General features: G+C 40.1%; 1 protein-coding gene across 2 annotated transcripts in view; it reads right to left on the reverse strand.

The window, feature by feature from the left end:
• RASSF6 (Ras association domain family member 6) overlaps positions 1–19,575 on the reverse strand; it is a 100,435-nt gene that overhangs the window by 66,001 nt on the left and 14,859 nt on the right. For both annotated transcript variants that reach the window (XM_027854553.1, XM_027854554.1), the window contains exon 2: positions 18,626–18,713. In XM_027854553.1, the coding sequence (XP_027710354.1) occupies positions 18,626–18,713 (88 nt within the window). The remainder of the gene's footprint in view (positions 1–18,625; positions 18,714–19,575) is intronic.

Genomic DNA, 19,575 nt, shown 5'->3' on the forward strand with positions numbered 1-19,575 from the left:
TGTCTGAGATCGGTTTGAACTCAGTTCTTCCTTTCTCCAGGCCTGGTGTCATTGTGTCAGTTACTTGCCCCATGAGAACATCTGATTCCAGGTCATCCCCATCTTTCTTTCAAAAGGTTAGTTACGATTGATCTTGGACATTGTTTCCGGGACCTTCTTGTCCTGATCTATATCTGGCCACTGGACTCAGATGGCTCTGGAAGAGAGAGTGAGGCTGGGACTTTACACAGGCCTCGCTCACTTACAATTCATTTGCAAGTAATGGCATCTCCTTCCTGATGTCATGGTCCTCTTCGAGAACAAAGGACAAACAACAATAATACAATTGATAGGGAAAGTAACTTTAGCTTTGGAACTAGGAGTTCAGTGGTGTTTAAAATTACTATATTAATCTGAATACAAGGTGCCTCCTAGTATAGGTCACACTGTGAAGATATCCTTAAAAGGGGAAAAAAGGTACTCATTAAAAAATAATTCACAAGAGTAGGTTTACAGGTTACATTCAGGTTTGTAGGAACCAAGATTTAAGGGAGGGGGGGAATAGTCTCTATTTGGACCAGCATAGTAATAGTTGGAAAAAATGTGTTTCTATTCAAAATGTTATATATCATGCATGAGGGCTGTAATACACTGCTCTTAGAGTCAGGAGGCATGGGTTCAAGTCTTGTGTTCTCCCATATACTAACTATTGTATTGAGTAAATTACATCACCTCTTCCCAGCTACACTACTTTGGACTTTTCCATAATGGTGGCATCCATCTTTCAATTTCCTTTTGCATGTGGTCCTTCCCCATAAGACTGTAAACTTCTTGAGGTTAGGGACTATTTTTCTTCTTTGTATTTGTATCCCCAGCGCTTAGCACAGTGCCTGGCACATCATAGATGATTAACAAGTATTTATTGGCTGACTATTTTCTTCATAGGTTTGTGAAGGGAACAAATGAGTTGATATCAGTGAGAAAATGGCTTTCAAGTTTGTAAATCATTGTGCAAATGTAAGAGATGATGATACGATGGTAAGGATGGGAATAGGGATAGGGGTGCTGATAGTGGTGACAAGGAAGGACAGGAGAATAAAAAGCACCAGAATTTATTATGGGATAGTTAGAGAGGGAAAAAGTAAAACTTTATTTCAATATTTTTCACTTCACTTTATAGAACCTATAAGCTTAATTGCACATGACATAAAAAAATTCATAGGATGCCTCTTTGTGGTACCAAAGAACAAGAAACAAAATCATGGCCATTGATGGGGAAATGACTGAAAAAACTATGGCATGTGAGATAAATAGAGTATTATTGTAGAAGAAGGAATTACAGGCATAAGGAATTTAGAGAAGCATTGGGAAGATTTGTATGAACTGATAGAGAATGAAATAAGTGGAGCACAATGACTATAATTGCATAAAAAAGAATACCAAACTCCAACTAATGGAAAAACCATGGAAGGTTGACATATGGCAACACAACTGAGCATGTTACTCCAGATGTGGTCTGACAAGGGCAGAACGCTTTTCGCACAAAAGGATGACCATATACTTTATCCTGGATGTGACACCACTCTTGATTCAGCCCAAGAACACATTGGCTTTTGGGTCACCATCTCACATTGTTGACTCTTAATTGACCTTGAAACCACTGACTTCCCAAGATCTTTTTTTCAGCCAGTCTAAACATGACTTCCCCAACTTGTACTTATAATGTTGATTATTTAAAACCAAGAACTATAGAATTTCATTTTTATTCAATTCATTCCTAGCCCTGTCAAGGTCTTTTTTCCCCTCATGTTGACTGTCATCCAGGGTGTTAACTATCCCTCCTGGCTTTGTGGCATCTGCAAATTTGATAAGCATTCTCTCTACTAATGTATCTAAGTCACTGATAAAAATGTGAAACATCACTGAGCCCAAATGTAGATCCCTGAAGCACTTCCCTGGAGATCTCCTGCAATTTTCTATTGAACCATTGAACTCTTGAAGCCTAGCCACTCTCCCAGTTCAGAATATATGTAACTGTATAATTGTCTGATCCACAGCTTTCCATCTTTTCTATAATAATAATCTGACATTATCTTGTAAATGTTTTGCTAAAAACTAAGTAAATTAAATAAGAACATCCCTCTACCAGTTTGGTAACTCTGTCAAAAAAAGCAAATAAAGGCAGTTTAACTTGACTTGTTTTTGATGAAGCCAGGATGCCTCTATTTATTCACCATTTCCTTTTCTTGATAATCATTAACCCACATCCTCCTTGGCCTGCCTCCATGGATGGGGAGGGAAGGAAGATGTTGGTTTCAGTTCTGTGTAGCTCACTAACCTTGTGTCCAGTCTGTTTTACTTGATTGTTATTCTAGAATTTTCCTAGGAACTGAGGTCAAACTCACTGAGCTAGAATTTATAGGCTCTATTCTCTCTTTTTTGAAAAAACAAAAACACAGAACATTTGTTCTTTTCCAGTCCTGCAGTTCCTGTCTGGTTTGCTAGGATGTTTCCAAGATCACCAATGGTGGCTCACCAATGTTGAGATGCACAGGGGATATCTACTTAGACATGTGTTTTCTGCCATTTTTTCTCATGCTGTCATTCTATGTTCCTATGGCTAAGTGAGAATGTATAAATGTATTCTGAATAATATGTTTGGCTGTTAATCAATAAACATTTTTAATCACCAATTATATGTAGACACTATGCGAAAGCACGGTCATGTAGAGGATGGTAATTGGCTATTCTGAATTCCCACTGGGGAAAAAAAGAGAGTCAGTTTATACTTTAAAGTGAAAGACAACATTAAAATCAGGAAAAACTTTCCATATTTGAAAGTCAAACATTAGATGAAGTTACCAACCAACATGGTATCTCTTCTTCTAGATATATGTGTGTGTGTGTGTGTGTGTGTGTGTGACACACACACACACACAAACAGAGAATATCTTTCCAGGTAGTTTGTCCGCAGACAAAATGAAGTAGCTATTCAGATTCAAAGTCCAGATCTACTACTTGCTAACTTGGTGATCTCTGCATCTCTCTGGGCCTCAGGTTTCTTATCTGTAAATTGAAAGGGTTCATTTCAATGGTCTTCAAGGTTCCTTTCCCTGCTAAATCTTATGATCCTCTAAGAACTTAAATTCTGTAAGAAGCAGGTTGTTATGCAACATTTCATGGGTACAACATATGCCACATCAGGCACTCCAAATCAGCTTATGCTCTGCCTTTGTTAATCTGAGAGAAAAGCAGTGGGTGAAAACAAATGATTTGAATGCTCCAGAGACCCTCTGTGTCACATACAATAACTGTCTTTTAAATTTAGGGATGGCATTCCAAGAACAAGAGGTGGAGGAAGAGAATGCCTCTATTCTGGGATAACGAGTTACAAACCTTAAGTGTTTTCAACTACCTTGGGGTCAGTTTGAGTCATCTGTCCCTTTTGAGTAGCAACCTGTAACCTGTTCCCATTTTCTACCAGGCCAAGGTGGGGGAAGGAAGGATGATGTCAGGCAGTCCAGCCTGGCACACGTGGCTCTTCAGTCCAGGGCACAGTTGAAGGAAGGGGTAACCAATCATGGAGGGCAGAATGGAATGACAGACGTAGGACTCCTGTAGGGAGAGGCAGAAGACTTGTTCTAATGAGTTACCATAGAGTACTCAGTGTGAAATGCTTAGGAGTACTCGATGCTTGGTGTATGGTAAACATCATTGCTCCTCTAATGAGAACTACTCCTATTCTGAGGCAGGAGAAGGAACACCGTGAAATAGCTTCCTCAGTCTTCAAGGCAGACTTGGACAGCTTTGAATCATCACTTCCCACAGAACTTTATAAATATATATTGTTGATTTCACAGCAATCTGAGTGGATTCCAATTTATACCCATATAGGAACATAGATTTAATGCCAGAAGGGACGTTGGTGGTCATTTGGTCTAAGCTCTTTGTTTGACAGATAAGGAAACTGGACCCCAGAGAAATGAAGAGAATGGACCAAGGTCATGCAGTGAGGATGGTGACACAGTCACAATCTGAACCCAGGTCCTTTTGCTCTGAACTCAGAGTTCTACCAATGCTGTCAGTCATGTGAGGGCAAGGACTGTCTTTTGCGTTTCTTTGTATCCATAGAGCTTAGCATAGTGCCTAGTACAGACTATGTGTTTAATAAATGCTTATTGATGGACTGACTGCTTCAATGTTTCAAAGAGCCATGTTTTTCTCAGTGTGGCTGTCCCTTCTCCTCCACCTCAGCTCCACTGAAGACTGTGGTAGCCCCAATACATTATATTAAATAGGTTTGTTGAGTTGCTATGAGCCAAAACAAAACAAAAACCAAATAATCTCCTGCTATTCATATCTCTGGCGATAAACCTCCCTCAACCTGCCTAGGTTGATCTTCAAACAACAGATGTGCAGTGTGTCAATAGCTATAATTAAAAACATCTTCATTTTCATAAGTCCTGAGCATATAACCATAACTAGGAATTTTGTTGCCCAGAGCAGATTCAAGTAGGCTTGGGGCTACTTGGAGAAGGTGCAGTCATTCTAAGGGTGGCTCATCCTCTGGGAAGACAGATTGAGGATTCCATCAGTAACCAAAGAAAGTACCTCTCCTTTCTCCCTTTTTCTTTTTAAAGTTCTGAATTTCAAAAATGTGTATTAGGTAAATTGGTATGTCCCCTTTCTTCTCCATGTGCTCCGTGAAGGAGGCCCATTGCACAAGACTGGAGTGATGAAGAAGGACAAGAGGGTGTCTACATCAATAACGCCCAGAATTCCATCATCTTCTCTTTTCTTTTGTACATGCTTGGCCATTATGCAATATGGCTAGCTTGCTCAATATTTCCTCTATATTCATAACTTGACAATCTTATATACTCTTTAATATTAAACCTTTAGGGCAAGTGCTCCAGCTACTTCTTTATCATAGTAAAATCAGATTTCTCATCGATAAAAAGGCTTAATATTAAACATTATTATTAAATAATTATAGCCTTTAAAATTATTTTATCCAATATTAGACCTTTATGACAGATAACATTAAGGAAACTAACATATCTTTCTTTAACACAGGACCAGGAAATTGTGTTATTAAAACATTTTAGGGGGCAGCTAGGTGGCACAGTAGATAGAGCTCCGGCCTTGGAGTCAAGAGGACCTGAGTTCAAATCTGGCCTCAGACACTTGACACTTACTAGCTGTGTGACCCTGGGCAAGTCACTTAACCCCCATTGCCTCACCAAAAAAAAAAAAGCAAAAAAATAATTTTAAAGGGAAGAAAATAGGGCTTTAGGTAAATATTAGGTCGTCCATCAAAAAGTGCTCTATCAGCTTATATGTACTGATATCTATAAATAACGGCAGAGTTCCCTTTGTTAACTTTAGAATCCATTTTAGTCTCAATAAAGATTCAGAATTTAGAGGCAGCTAGTAAGAGTGTTAGACTTGGAGTCAGGAAGTCGTTAGTTCAGATCCTATCTCTAACACTTATTAGCAGTGTGATCCTGAGCAAGTCAGTTAACTTTTGCCTGCCTCAGTTTCCTCATCTGTATAATTGGAATAATAATAGCATCTATCTCACAGGGTTGTTATGACCTGAGTTCAAATTCTGCCTTAGACACTAGCTGTGTGACCCTGGGCAAGTCACCTAACCTCTCAGCCTCAGTTTCCCCTTTGTAAAACAGGGATAATAACGTTCTGAGGGTCAAATGAGATAATACATGCACAGTACTTTGCAAACCTTAAAGAGCTCTTTCAAGGGTCACTATTAGAGAACTCCTGCATTCCCCATTCTACAGGTTTGACACAGCCCTTCATATTCTCCAAACTGTCTTTCAAGGCTTTTCATACCTTTCTCCTCTTCCTCCAAATCACAGCCAAATTGGTTTCCTACTGCTCTTCCTCACACGTATGGCTCTATCTCACCTCACTATGCTTTTGCATGGGCAATGCCTTACTCCTGGAATGCCCTCCCTCTTCATCTCTTCCTCTTCAAATCCCCATCCTCAAAGTTCCACTCAAATGCTTCTTCCTTCAGGCATGAGACCTTGTGGTTCCTCCACAAGGATCACTTTGCATTTATCGTAAATGTATGTATATGGATACCTGTTGTCTCCTCCTGGTACAAAACAAGCTCTTTTAAGACAGGCTATTTCACTTTTTACCTTTGCTTAACCAAGTGAAAGGCACACAGAAGGCATTTAATAAATGCCTCTTGTTGATTGGTGCTAAGGAATATTGGCCAAGATATTTGCCATTTCCTTCCCTAGCTCATTTTTGGTATGAGGAAACTGAGGCAAACAGGGTTAAGTGGCTTGCCCAGAGTCACTCAGCCTGAGGCCGGATTTGAACTCAGGAAAATGAGTCTTTCTGACTTAAAGCTTGGTACTTGATCCATTGGACTGCCCTAGACCCCTTTTAAAACTTTTCCAAAGTTAGAGACTTTATGTTGCAGACAAAATAAACTGTGGAGATTTTACTTTCCAACCAAAGTTTGTATCTCTAATTTTGTAAGTTGAGAAAAGGAACCCAAGGTTGAAGAAAAGTGCAAACCTTTGAAAACTAGCAGGCAGCTCTCAATGTTGTGTAACTTGCCCGAATGTTAAAACTCCCTCTACCAATGCAAATCATGTTTTCAGAGTTTCATGAAACTTGAATAGGTGGGAGATTAGTGAAGTAAGATTTAAAATTATAAATAAATGTGAAAAGTTTACCCAGGGTCACAGTATTGTCAGTATCTATTGTCGGTATTTGTCAGAGGTGGGACTTATATATTTGGCTCCAAAGTAGCTCTGTCTCCACTCTACGAGGCTGCCTCCCAACGTGACCACAGGGATCAAGTCCCGTCTTTTGGTTTCCTTTCTAAACCTTTGAATGCTTAGAATTTATCTCTGAATCTTGAGACTAGTGATCCAACTGGAAGTTCCAGTTCTGCACCTGTTCCCCACCTGGAAGGCAGGCCTAGGCTATCTTTATCCATCGATGTTTGAGCTTTATTAGTGAACCCACAGGGGGTGTTAAGGAGAGAATGAAGCAGGGATCCCCTTTCCCATTCCATGTAGGCCCCAATAGCCTGTACTTTCAGCAGCAAAGTGACTGGACCATGGACGTGGAGTTTGCCCCAAGTCTGCACCTACCCATGATGCTGCTGGGTGGGTAATAACTTAGGGAAGCAGTTGCTGGGGTTGGAAATGGTTTGGCCACCTTCCTATACCTTACACTTCCTTTCCCTCCCCCACATACTCTTTGATCCAGTAACACTAGCCTCCTTACTGTTCCTGGGACAGAACACTTATCTCCCAACTTAAAGCATTTTCCTCTGGCTTTCCCCAATATCTGGGCTGCTCCTCCTCCTCCTCTTGACCTCCTGGCTCTCCTGACTTCCTTCAATTCCATTCTTCAGGAAGCTTTTCCTGACCACCTTAATACTAGTTCCTTCCCTCAGGTCATTATTTCCAATTTATTCTCAATATGGCTTGTTTATACACAATTATTTGCATGTTGTCTCTCCCCTCCCCCACCATCAGAGAGTGAACTCCTTGAGGAGCAGGGGTTCTCTTTTGCCTTTTATTCTTCTATCCCCAGAGTGTCTGGCACATAGTAGGTGCTTAATAAATGTTTATTGACTAATTGTGCTACAACAATTTTGGTTTCTCAGCACATAATATCCATGGTCCTTCCTTGGCTACACCCTAGTAAACCTTCTTGGTAGACAGGCTAAACCAGGCTGAAAAGTACAGACAGGCCTCAGACCTGCTGGTGAGTTTGGGGGGGGGTGTCTACCCCAAGCATGTGAAGACTCTTTCCACAGTAGAGTAGGCAGATGCCACGAAGGTGGCTGCAGCAGGTCTGTGGAAAGCTTAGGGCTTGGTGAGGCATTAAAGATGCTAAGTCATCCACTGCATCCTGGGCCCCTGCTAGTCATCCTGACTTTTGTTCTGCCTTTGGACTTCAATGACTCAGGAAGAGAGTGAGGCTGATGACTGCAACTCTGCCTCACTGCAATCTAATTCAGGGGCAAGTCAAGACGTCATCCATGATGTCATTGGTCCTCTTTGAAAAGGAAGGACAAAGAACAACAGAGGCAAAAGGGTAAGAGGAAGTGCCCTCTTCTACACACAAGGCTCAGGCTGCCCTTTAGGGGACTTCTTTTTCCTTTCAAAGGTGCCTTTGATATTCATTTTAACCTAGTAGCACCAGTGAAGGAAAGAGCACCCAGAGCGTGTGGCAAGGTGCCAAGTTCTCAGAGATTAGCTAGTTCCTGGAGGTATAAAATTAAAGCAAAGCAATATCTAAGATACATTTAATACACAGAAAATGTTAGAACCACAGCTTTATATTAGGGGAGGTGCTGCTCCAGTATAATGCTTAAATCAGTGGAATTTGACAGTTTCTTTCCCTGAGCTATTGTGGGAAATAAAAGGGTCCTGCACCTTTCCTCCTACAAAGAAGGTGAAGGGCCCAGACAATACAGACCTAGATGGCACATAACCTCCCAATCATGGAGGGTCAAAGTAAAGAACATCCCCACACTGCTCACACAAAGCACTGGGATTTCCCAGGAAAACTTCCCCAAAGCTCCACTAAACAACTGGTGGTTAGAGCCCAGGGCAAAGTCCTTGGTGATAGACCATTGTGAAAAAAACAAGTGAACCCTAAGAGACTTCTTTTCCAGAGCAATCACAAATCAGTTTGTTACAGAGACAGAACAAGCTACTGTTGCGCACACCAGTGTTTGCATAAAAGAAATTATCTAATGCTCATCATTATAACTTGCACAAACTTTTTATATATTAGGTTAACTCTGAATGAGAAGGATGTTATTCTATTTATTATTTTCTGAAGATCAGGTTTCCCTATCTTCTCAGGCTGGATATTTATGGGAGCTTTAGGCCTGTTCTGTCTGTCACCCAGGCCAGTGAGATCCTCCTTAGGCATCCTGATGGCCCTCCTGACTCCAGGGGCTCACCACATTAGTGTAGAACTTAGTGCCGACACCTGAGTGAATACCCTGTCGTAACTAAAAACCTTGGGCTCAAGTGATCTGTCGGTCTCCTCAGTAGCCAGAATTTTAGGCATACACCGCTATGCCTGGGGCAGCTACATGGCACAGTGGATAGAGCACAGGGCCTGGAGTCAGGAAAACTCATCTTCATGAATTTAAATCCCACCTCAGACACCTACTAGCTGGGTGACCCTGGGTAATTCAATTAACCCTGTTTGCCTCAGTTTCCTCATCTATCAAAATAAGCTGGAGAAGAAAAAGGCAAACCACCTCAGTATCTTTGCCAAGAAAACCCCAAATGGGGTCAAGGAGAGTTGGACACAAATGAACAGCAGGTTAAAATTAAAAGTGCAAATGGGAAGAGGAAAAGGGTGTCGTGGAGGGATCTTTAGACAATGTCCTATGAGAATTTCTGGAAAAACTTCATTTGGAAGATTAGACTTCAAATCTGTATAATATCTGTTAAATATCTGAAGAGCATCAAGTCAAGGATTAACCTTCTTCTGCTCCACCCTAGAGTGAAAAACCACAAGCCATGGGTTTTGTTACATGGAGGCAGATTTTGGCTTAACTTTTCTAATAATTCAAACCATCTAACAATGGAATATAATAGGCAAAGTAGCATCATCAATAGCAGGTCACCTCGGGCATCAGGAACACTTGGGTTCATCCTCTCCATCCTGGCTGCCAGGCCAGGGCAGGTCACTCAATCCCCCTGTTCCTCAGTCAACCCTAAAACCTCAACTACATATGGGTTATTAATCTACATCCACTGAGGACATTCCCCACACCGATGAAATACCAGACCCTGACCAAAACCCAAAAGTTTTCCTCTTTGAGTATTAAGTTCACTGTTGCTGGAAGTATTTCAACACTACAAAAAAATTCCTGCCTTGGGTTAGAGGCTGCACTAGTTGATAGAATGCTGGGCCGGGAGTCAGGACAACCTGGGTCCGAGTACCTTTGACACATAAGGGCTGTGTGACTTTGGGGTATATGACATTTCGCCTTTAGTTAGTGCCCCAGGCAAATCTCTAAAGCTACAAATTGCACAACAGTGAGTTCTCTACCTTAATGAAATCACAGGTCTGTCCTCCCACCCCAATGATATTAGTTTAGATGAGTATACAGTTATCCCTTCCACATTGCAACTTTCCCCATCGCAGGTTTCCATATAGCTCAGGTCAGCATAAGAAATTAAATGGGAATTGTTGGGGAGTTTTGCAGAAGCAGCAGAGGACATGCAAAGGCCAGCAGATGCCACAGAAAAAGTTTAGAAATACAGAAATACACAAAATATATGTACAGTATTTTATAATATCAACATAATTTGTCTTTTCATACTAGAATAATTCAGACTTCTCTGCCATGAATGGGGGGGCCAAATAATTTTACATGGATTTTCTAGCTGGTGGTGGCACCACACCCCTACCCTGTGCTGTGGAAGGAATAACTGTAATCCCCAAGGTAGAAAGGATTTCATTCCAGTTCATCTCATACAGGAATCTCCTCTCCAGTATCCCCAACAAATAATCACTCAACTTTTATTTGAGGACTTCTAGCAGTCTATGAAACTTTCTTTGGGTTTAGGTCACGTGAGCATCTATCTTCCTTCATATAATATTTGCCAATCCAATGGTGTGTGCAAGAGAGAGCTCATTTTCAGTGTGAGCATTTACACCTTGGAAATTAGCAACAGCTACAAACCAGGGCTTGATTTATTGGTTTGTGAATGGTCTAGACTTAAGTGATGGAAATGCTAACAATGCAAATTAAACTTTAAAGGGTGTTTTGTGTATAACGCCCCCCCTCCCCTATCAGTTGTTAAACATTTACCAGCATGACCCTGTTTGTCATGAACACAAACCTTAAAGGTGAAAAAGACTAAAGAAAATTCTGCAACTTCTGTGGTAGTAGCAGCATGTTTTACATAAATTAGGTTGGCTGATTTCTCTTAAAGGGGCAAGGAGGCTATCCTTGCACTTGGATTGGTCTGGGGTCAAATCGTTGGTGACTTCCAAATTGCCGGAGGAATAAAATGCATCTCAGGGATAATTATATAAACAATAAATAATGCGTTATTTCATGTACCTCATTATTTGTATAATTATCACTAAGTGAATGGTAAAACTTTCTGACCAGGCATTGCCTATATGGTGAATGCCGAGGCAGCGAACCTAGTCAACCTGAATTAATTAATCCTGATTGATCCTTTTTATGGTGGAATAAACTGATAATTTATGACCCTCAAATGTCACACTTTATTCTAATCCCAAACCTCAACTTGGCCCTCAACATCTCAACAGTGGTTAGTTAGTATCAGTTAGTTAGTTAGTAAATACTACTGAATCCTATTTATATAAAACCTTAGGCTGCTAAACTCATAATTTGACTTTGTGGACTTTTCCAGATTGGATGGCAAAAAAATATACACAGTATTTATTTCAAGTTTTATTTAAGACAAACAACCACAAACCCACACTTTTCTGTCCTCTTAAAGAAAGAGGTAAATATTTTTGAGCCCTTTGACCTTGATTTAATTTAAATCCCAAGTCCCTACCCCAAGCTTTCAAAATGAGGTCCCCTTATCTTCAATTAGCTGAACTCGGGTAGGGCGGGAAGTGTTCACACCTCTAACCTTTGGCCAAGTGAACATCACAGAAGCTACTGAGTATCCAGGGAAAACACAAGTACTCCCCAGTCCAAAGCCAAGAAGGAAGCATCTGTGAACAGTGGGCCTTTGTGTGAAACTGGGGCTCTCTGTAACAGGTGGCCTGGTTGCTTGGTTTCAGTAAAAGAGAGCAGAAGCCTCTGAAAATCACACCCATTCACCTGAATTTCATTATATCCCATTAGTTAAATTTAGGCAGTGAAGGCAGAAATGCCCAAGAGTGGCACAAGGGACAGCTCCCTTTCTTTGACAGCTTTAGTGGGGTTGGCATTGGGTTCCAAGGTGTAAAGAAAGACAAAACAGATTCTCAAAGGGAAAACTGACCTGGTTCTGTTTGGAGAAACTGACTCTACACTCTTTATTTTTGGGAGCCTGGGAAGAGATTAGCTGTGAGCCAGAGTCAAAGTGTTTTACTTTGCTCACCTTTCAGCCTGTTATGAAAGGCAGAGGAAAGACAGCTTTCTGCCCTAGTTTCTGGCCCTGGTATCTGGGGAGAAGTAACTCTGGGACAGAAAGCAGGACTATAAACAATAGCAGCTATAAAATTGGCAAGTAGAAAATAGAAGCAATTGAATGGATGATACCCTTGCCTCAGGATAATAAAAAATGTTTTCAACTTTTATTGATATCTTTTGTATTTACATCACCCTTCATTTCTGAACATATCCCTTCTTCCTTCCCTGAGGGAGGGAGGGGGGGGGGGGAGAGAGGGAGAGGGAGGGAGAGAGAGCGCCTTTATAACAATGAAACAAGAGAAAAGAAAAAAAAAACTCCACTAAATTAAACTCATCAATCTCAGACACTAACCGTGTGACCCTGGGCAAGTCGCTAAACCTCTCAATTTACTGGCCTGTAAAATGAGGTGTTTAGGCTCAATGACCTCTAAGGTCCTTTCTGGACCCTCTATGAGCCCATGAATGAAGGATGGCAATAATACCCCTAGTACCACTGAGGGGATACTCTTCCTCCCAGTCATGCTAGCTCCCAATGCAGGTGGCATCTTCAACTCTTCACTCTCGCTCCCTCCCTCACTCTCCCCCTACATGTCCAGAGAGCCCTCAAAACACACACACACACACACACACACATATACACACAAATACATGTATATACACATATATACAATATATTATATATGCAATTGTATATATATATTAAATATACAATTATATACATGCATTATATATAATTTTATATATATAACATATTGTATATATAATTATATATATGTAAAATATTTTAAAAAATACAACCCCACACACTTTTAAGTTTAATTTTCATTATTAGCACTTTCTCCATCACTTTCTTAAGTCTAGACAATCAACAGAATAATAAAGCGAGCCCTCATTTAGGATGTTGGATGATTTCTGAGGCATAAACGCTCACACTTTATTTAAATTAAATTTTATTTATTATATTGATTATATATTATAAATATTTATTATTTATATTTAATACAAATTTATTTAAATAGAACAGTTGGCTCTCTGGAACTGGCTTATTCGTGCTATGCTGCTGCATCCAGATTGTTGCCAAGGCCAGTTGATTATAAGATCTTTCCCATGAGCCCCTTCTCTCCACTCCCAGCCCGGTGCAGGTCTTATCACCTTACACTTGGACTATCATAATATCGTGCTAGTCTGCTGGCCTGCCTTCTTAAAATCTCTCCCAACTTTGGTCCATCCTGTGTCTATTCAGTTGTCAAAATGACCTTCCTAAAAGGCAGGTCTGACCATGTCACCCCTCACCCCTGTTCAGTAAATTCCAGTGGCCCCCTATTACCCCCATGATTAAATATAAAGGCTTCCATTTGGCCTTGAAAGTCTTTCTTAACCCCATCTCTTCTTACCTCATTAGTCTTCTTATACTTCCTGTACTCACTATGTTTTTACTGACTGTCCCTCATTCCCAGGTTGCTCTCCCTTCTCATCTCTGCCTCCTGGTTTTCCTGGCTTCCTTCAAATCCCAGCTAAAATCCCACTTTCTGCAAGAAGCCTTTTCTGGTCCCCCTTAATGCTAATGCCTTTCCCTTGAGATTATTCCCAATTTAGCCTTTTTACATCTTACAGCTACATCCTTGTTTCCTTGTCTATTCCAAATAAATTGCAAGTTCCCTGAAGGCAGGGGATTGGGTTTGCCTTTCTTTGAATCCCCATCACTGAGCACATTGCTTGGCACATAGTAGGTGCCTAATAAATGCTTATTTGACATTTTACACCCATAGTCCCCCACCTCTGCAAACAAGGGGGAGAAGTGTCTTCTTGTGTCAAATTTTATTTTTTTGCTTGATCGTTATACTTACATAGCATTTATTTTCTATTGTTGTATGGATTGTTTTCCAGGTTCTGCTTGTGTCACTTCATGCCAGTTCACATGAGCCTCCCAGTGCTTCTCCAGATTTTTCATATTGATTATTTTCTAACATTCCATCGCATTCATGTACCACATTTCCTTTAGCTAGTCCACAATCTATGTGGCATCCACTTTGGTTCCTGTTCTCTTAGCTTCAGGGTATTTTCAATTTGATTCAGTAAATGTTTATTAAGTGCCTACTATGTGCCAGGCACTATGCTAAGTGCTATTTTCTAAACACCTTCTGTGCATTAAAAAAGGGAAACATCAATCTAAGCTAGTAGTTTTCCAAACTTTTTTTTAATTGGCTGTAAGCACAGTATCATTCTTTGCTATAAGAAAGCCCTGGGAGACTGGCCCATGTCTATGTCCATGCACTTGCCAATGTAAATTCCCTACAATTTATGGCATACTTAGAGAAACTGCTGCAGCACTTACCCTTTGAGAACCATTGGTCTATATATTGATAAAAAGCAAATGCAAGTATATACCATAGTACGACATACTATGTTCACTGATATAAATCAATCCATCAATTGATAAACTTTTATCAATCACCTCTTATGTGTCAGGCAGTGTTCTGGGAGCTAGAAATATGAAGACAAAAATGAAACATTCCTGGACCTTAATTTCCCCTTCCCACCTCAACTTTTTCCCTGATATCATCAACAAGCATTTATTGAACTCTTCCTGTATACCAGGTGGTGGTGGTGGTTGTTCTTCAGTCTTGTCTGAGCCTTCGTGATGTCATTTGAGATTTTCTCATCAGTGACACTGGAGGGGTTTACTGTTTCCTTCCCTAGCTCATTTTATGGATGAGGAAACTGAGGCAAACAGGATTAAGTGACTTGCCCAGGGTCACACAGTTAATAAGTATCTAAGGCCAGATTTGAACTCTGGAATGTGAGTCTTTTTGACTCCAGGCCCTGCACTCTATCCATTGTACCACCTAAATGCTCTAGCAGTTGAGGTGAGGCTAAAAACACAGCCCCTGCTCTTGAGAAACTATCATTCTAATGAGAGAGACAACAGGCAAACAACTACGTAACACACAATCTATTAAGAGTCAACTGAAAGTTATCGAAAGGTCCTGGGGGTAGAAGGGACTGGGAAAAACCCTCTTACGGTAGGTAAGATTTAAGCAAAGTCTTGAAGGAAGTCAGGGAATCCAGGAAGAATTGAGAAGGAACAGCATTCCTGGCCTGGGGTGAAAAGGCAGAGAGTTAGAAGATGGAGTGTTATGCGGGAGGAATGGTAAGAAGACCAGTGTTGCTGGACCTTGTAATACTTGGCAGGTTAAAAGGTCTAAGGCTAGAAAGATAGAAAGGGGCCAAGTCAGGTCCATTTTCTGTATTTTAGTAATGAAATAGAATTGCTCCCATCATTCTGGAAAGCAATCAATACCTATACTCCAGTCAGTAAACATGGTATGTCCTTTGATAATCAAGGTTTTGTTATCTAGTCTCAATTGGACCTTCCTCTCAGAGGGTCATTCCTCCCAGTGCATGTGCTGCATCTCTACTCCCATTCATGGCCAAACTCTTCGAAAGAAAACTGTTTAAATTTGTTTCATCTACTTCCTCATTTCCCATTTACTTTTTAACCTCTAGCCTTCTGGCCTTAATTTGGACCATTCCACTGAAAATGCGCTGTTCAAGGCTACCAGCCACGTCTGAATTGCTGAATCTCAGTCTTTTCTCCTTCTTTCTCCTAGATCCCTCTGCAATTTTTACATTGTTGAGCAACTGATCCCACCCTTCTCCTGAAAACTTTTCTTTTCTTGCTAAAATAACTTTATTTCCTTTTTTAATAGTTAGTGAACTGGTTGATCAGGGGCATGCTATATATAGAGTTTATTTAATTTATTTTTTAAAAATTATTTTATTCTCAATTCATAAAACAAAACAACCATTTCCATAACAGTACAATAAAAAGATGATTGCACATGAAACTGCAAATCTATCATGCACAACTTACTATTCCCTTCAGATATACAAAGTTATCATCTAAATTTCTTTTCTTTTCTTCTCTGAAAACTTTCCCCTACTTTCTTGACACTGTTCTTTCTTGGTTTTTCTCCTAGCTCTCTGACTGCATCTTCTCAGTTTTCCTGACTATACCACCATCCTTTTCTCATCCCTTAGCCACAGCTGCCTCAAAAGCTCCCCTTCTCTTCTTCCTCTTCACCCTCTCTCAATGACCTCCTCAGCTCTCATGGACACACTTATCTCTATCCAGATATCTTCTAGATACACAGCCAGATCAAATATTTCTCATGAATGGTGAGACCATATCACAACTTTTGCCCATTGGACATTTTCATTTGGATGTCATATCCAAAATGAGACTCATTTCCCTTCAAATTCCACCTTTCCTCCATATTTTTCTGTTTTTCTTTTTACATCTTCCTCCTTCTCACACTCACAATAGCATTTCTCTTGGAATATTGTGATAGCCTACTAAGCAATCTTTTTCATTCCTGAAGTACAGGTTCAACAAGAATAAGAGTGGTTCTTTTTCACCTCTAGTGCAAAATGTAACCATTGGCATTTAAAGTCCTTCAATTTCCAGATAGATTTCAGATTGATTCCCTTTCTGCACCCCATCTTACAACCAAATCAGCCAGTTTGCTTTTCCCCAAACTCAATGTTCATTCTCCTATGTCTTCACTCTGATATAGGCTGAATGTCCTAAGCTAGGATTACAGTCCCTTCTTACCTCCACATTTTAGGATCTTTTGTTTCCTTTAGTAATCCTTGAAGATCTCATAGCCTACAAGAAGCTTTTCCTGATACCTCTTCTCCCTATAGGAATATCCTAATGTCCAAGATCTCCCTTCTCAAATTAATGTGTATTTACTTATCTACTTAGCTATTTTATTTACCTGCATAAAGTAAGTTCTTGGAGAAAAGAGATAATTTTTCTTTCTTTCTTTCTTTTTGTTTTGTATATCCCACACCTACCATAATTTTTTGAAAACCGAAGCTGGCATAATAAATATTTATTGAATAGAACTGAAGGTCAGGGGTATCTGATGCTTGAAAATACCTTCTAAGTTCAACCTTCTGACTCCTTATTATTTCAGCTGTTCTTATGCCAGTCTTAGAGAGATGCTACCATTTTCTTTTTTTTAAATAGTATTTTATTTTTTCCTATTACATGTAAAGACAATTTTTACTTTCACTTAAAAAAATTTGAGTTCCAAATTTTTCTCCATCTCTCCCTACCTCCTTCCCTAAAACAGCGAGCAATTTGATATCATTTATATACGTGATGCTACAATTTTCAAGAACACATCAATGGATTATGTTATGTGAATGCCCAGCCAAGTTTCATAACAAGTTTCAAGCCAGGAACAGGAAATGGAAGTCTGTGCTCAACATCTGGAAAACAGCTTTTAGGGGGAATGTATTTATGGCACTCTGAGAATCCTCATTTCCTTTGCTTTTTACTTAATACTGCTTTTGACAGTTAAAAGTAGTAGAAATGACAGAATCATAAAGTCCTATGAATTGCAATCTCTCCCTCTCCCTCTCTAATTAGACTATGAGCACCTTGAGAGCAGGGACTTTTTTTTGGTCCTTTTTTGTATCATTAACACCCAGTACAGTTTTTTTTGTTGTTCAGTCATTTCAGTCATGACCAACTCTTCACAACCCCATTTGGGGTTTTCTTGGTGGAGATACCGGAATGGTTTGTCATTTCCTTCTTCAGTTCATTTTACGGAGGAGGAAACTGAGACAGAGTTAAGTGACTTGCCCAAGGTCACACAGCTAGTAAGTATCTAAGACTGGGTTTGAACTCAGGTTTTCTAGACTCCAGGCTTAGCACTCTATCCAACTGCAACACCTAGCTTCGTAGGAACTTACTAAATGCCTGTTTAGTGATTGACTTATACTTTGGAGAGGAAAGGAGCCTGATACCTCCTTTGAGGTATGCTTATTCATTGAAGGACTTGTTTCTACTTCTTAAAATTTAACTTCCTATTCACTTTGCCTTTTTAAACCAGTTCATCTAATTTATGTGTGTCACTACCCAGATGTAGCAAAGGTCAACAACAGGGCAACTCTGGGGGAGGAGAAAGATAGATATAAAACCTCGGTATCTTGCCAGAACACTCTTTTCTGTCTTGAAGCTCAGAGCTCATAAAAGAGAATTGTTGATTCATTTTTATAACTTCCCAGGGGAAAGAGAGAAAAACATTTGCTAAGATCCATGTAGACAGTACAAGTCAGCAGGCTAGTCTGCCTGGGGGTGGGGAGAGAGGGATTGTGAGTATCTGGCCTGGAACTGGAGAAAAGGGCTTTGTAAGTTTCTTTCCCATTTTTTCTTAGTCTGGCTTGAAAGGAAAAACCCTTCCCAGAGGGGAACAGCTGAGGAAATGGCTAAAGCAGATAGTAATGTCTAAGGGGAGAGGTAGAGCAGTTCACACAAGGAGGGGTGCAGAGTGTGCTTAAGAGGGGGTTACAACCCTGCTCACTAACATAGCATGCAATAGCAGCACTTTACCATCACTGCTAAGACTGCCTCCAAACCAATGCTCTTTCCATACTACCTGCAAATAGCAGGTCACATAAATCACACTCAGGTGGAATATTATATGAAATTGAGGTTACCTTGTAATGAATTTCTTCTCATTGATGAATATCAGAGAAGGGGACTGGTAAGGATTGGTGGTCATTTTTCTCCACTCATTCAGACTGGCTGAAATGACATTAAAAAAAGAAATCAACATGGATGCTTGTTTCAAATGGTTCTTGACTGTGTCTATTGGCTGGTAAAAATTAGGAAAGGAAATTATCTGGTATGTCCATTGATGGGAATTATTATATTTGAATGGAGACTGATTTTCCAATTCAATGAAAGTGCTTCACCAAAACTTTCATTCCAAATGTTTTGTTGCTATTGTGCTGAGAGCAATTTTATGTAGTGATATGAGATGTAAGCATGTGATGCTTGCATGCACCTTTTAGGTATACTCAGGGACATCCCCACCAGTCCCCGTTCCTCTCCATTACTAACTCTTATTCATTTCCTCTCTCCAGATATAAAGGCACTCTAGTGGGTATGCTCTAGAATAATCTCATAATTTACAGAAATTTTAACATGCTCAGTCCTCACGCAGGGAAAAAACATATATAAGTTGGTTTTTCTTGTCTCAATGTTAAACACTGAATTTGTAAGTTTAGATGAAAATCACTATTAATGGCCTTGTAATATATTAGAAATATCAAGTAACATAAACAAGCATTTATTTTTATCAAGTAACATAGATAAAGGCAGCTAGGTGGCTCAGTGGATAGAGTACTGGGCCTGGGGTCAGTAAGACCTGAGTTCAAATCTGGCCTCAGATACCTACTAGCTGTGTGACTTTTGGCAAGTCACTTAACATGTTTGCCTTAATCCACCGGAGAAGGAAATGGCAGACCACTCGAGTATCTTTGCCGAGAAAAATCCTATAGACAGTATTGGTATGCTATGGTCCACAGAGTCACAAAGAGTCAGACACAACTGAAAAACAACAAACACAGATAAACATTCAAACAAAGTGTAGAAGGCTGCCATC

Source organism: Vombatus ursinus, unplaced genomic scaffold, assembly GCF_900497805.2.
Source record: "Vombatus ursinus unplaced genomic scaffold, bare-nosed wombat genome assembly UNPS02010461.1, whole genome shotgun sequence".
In the NCBI taxonomy this organism is placed as follows: Eukaryota; Metazoa; Chordata; class Mammalia; order Diprotodontia; family Vombatidae; genus Vombatus; species Vombatus ursinus.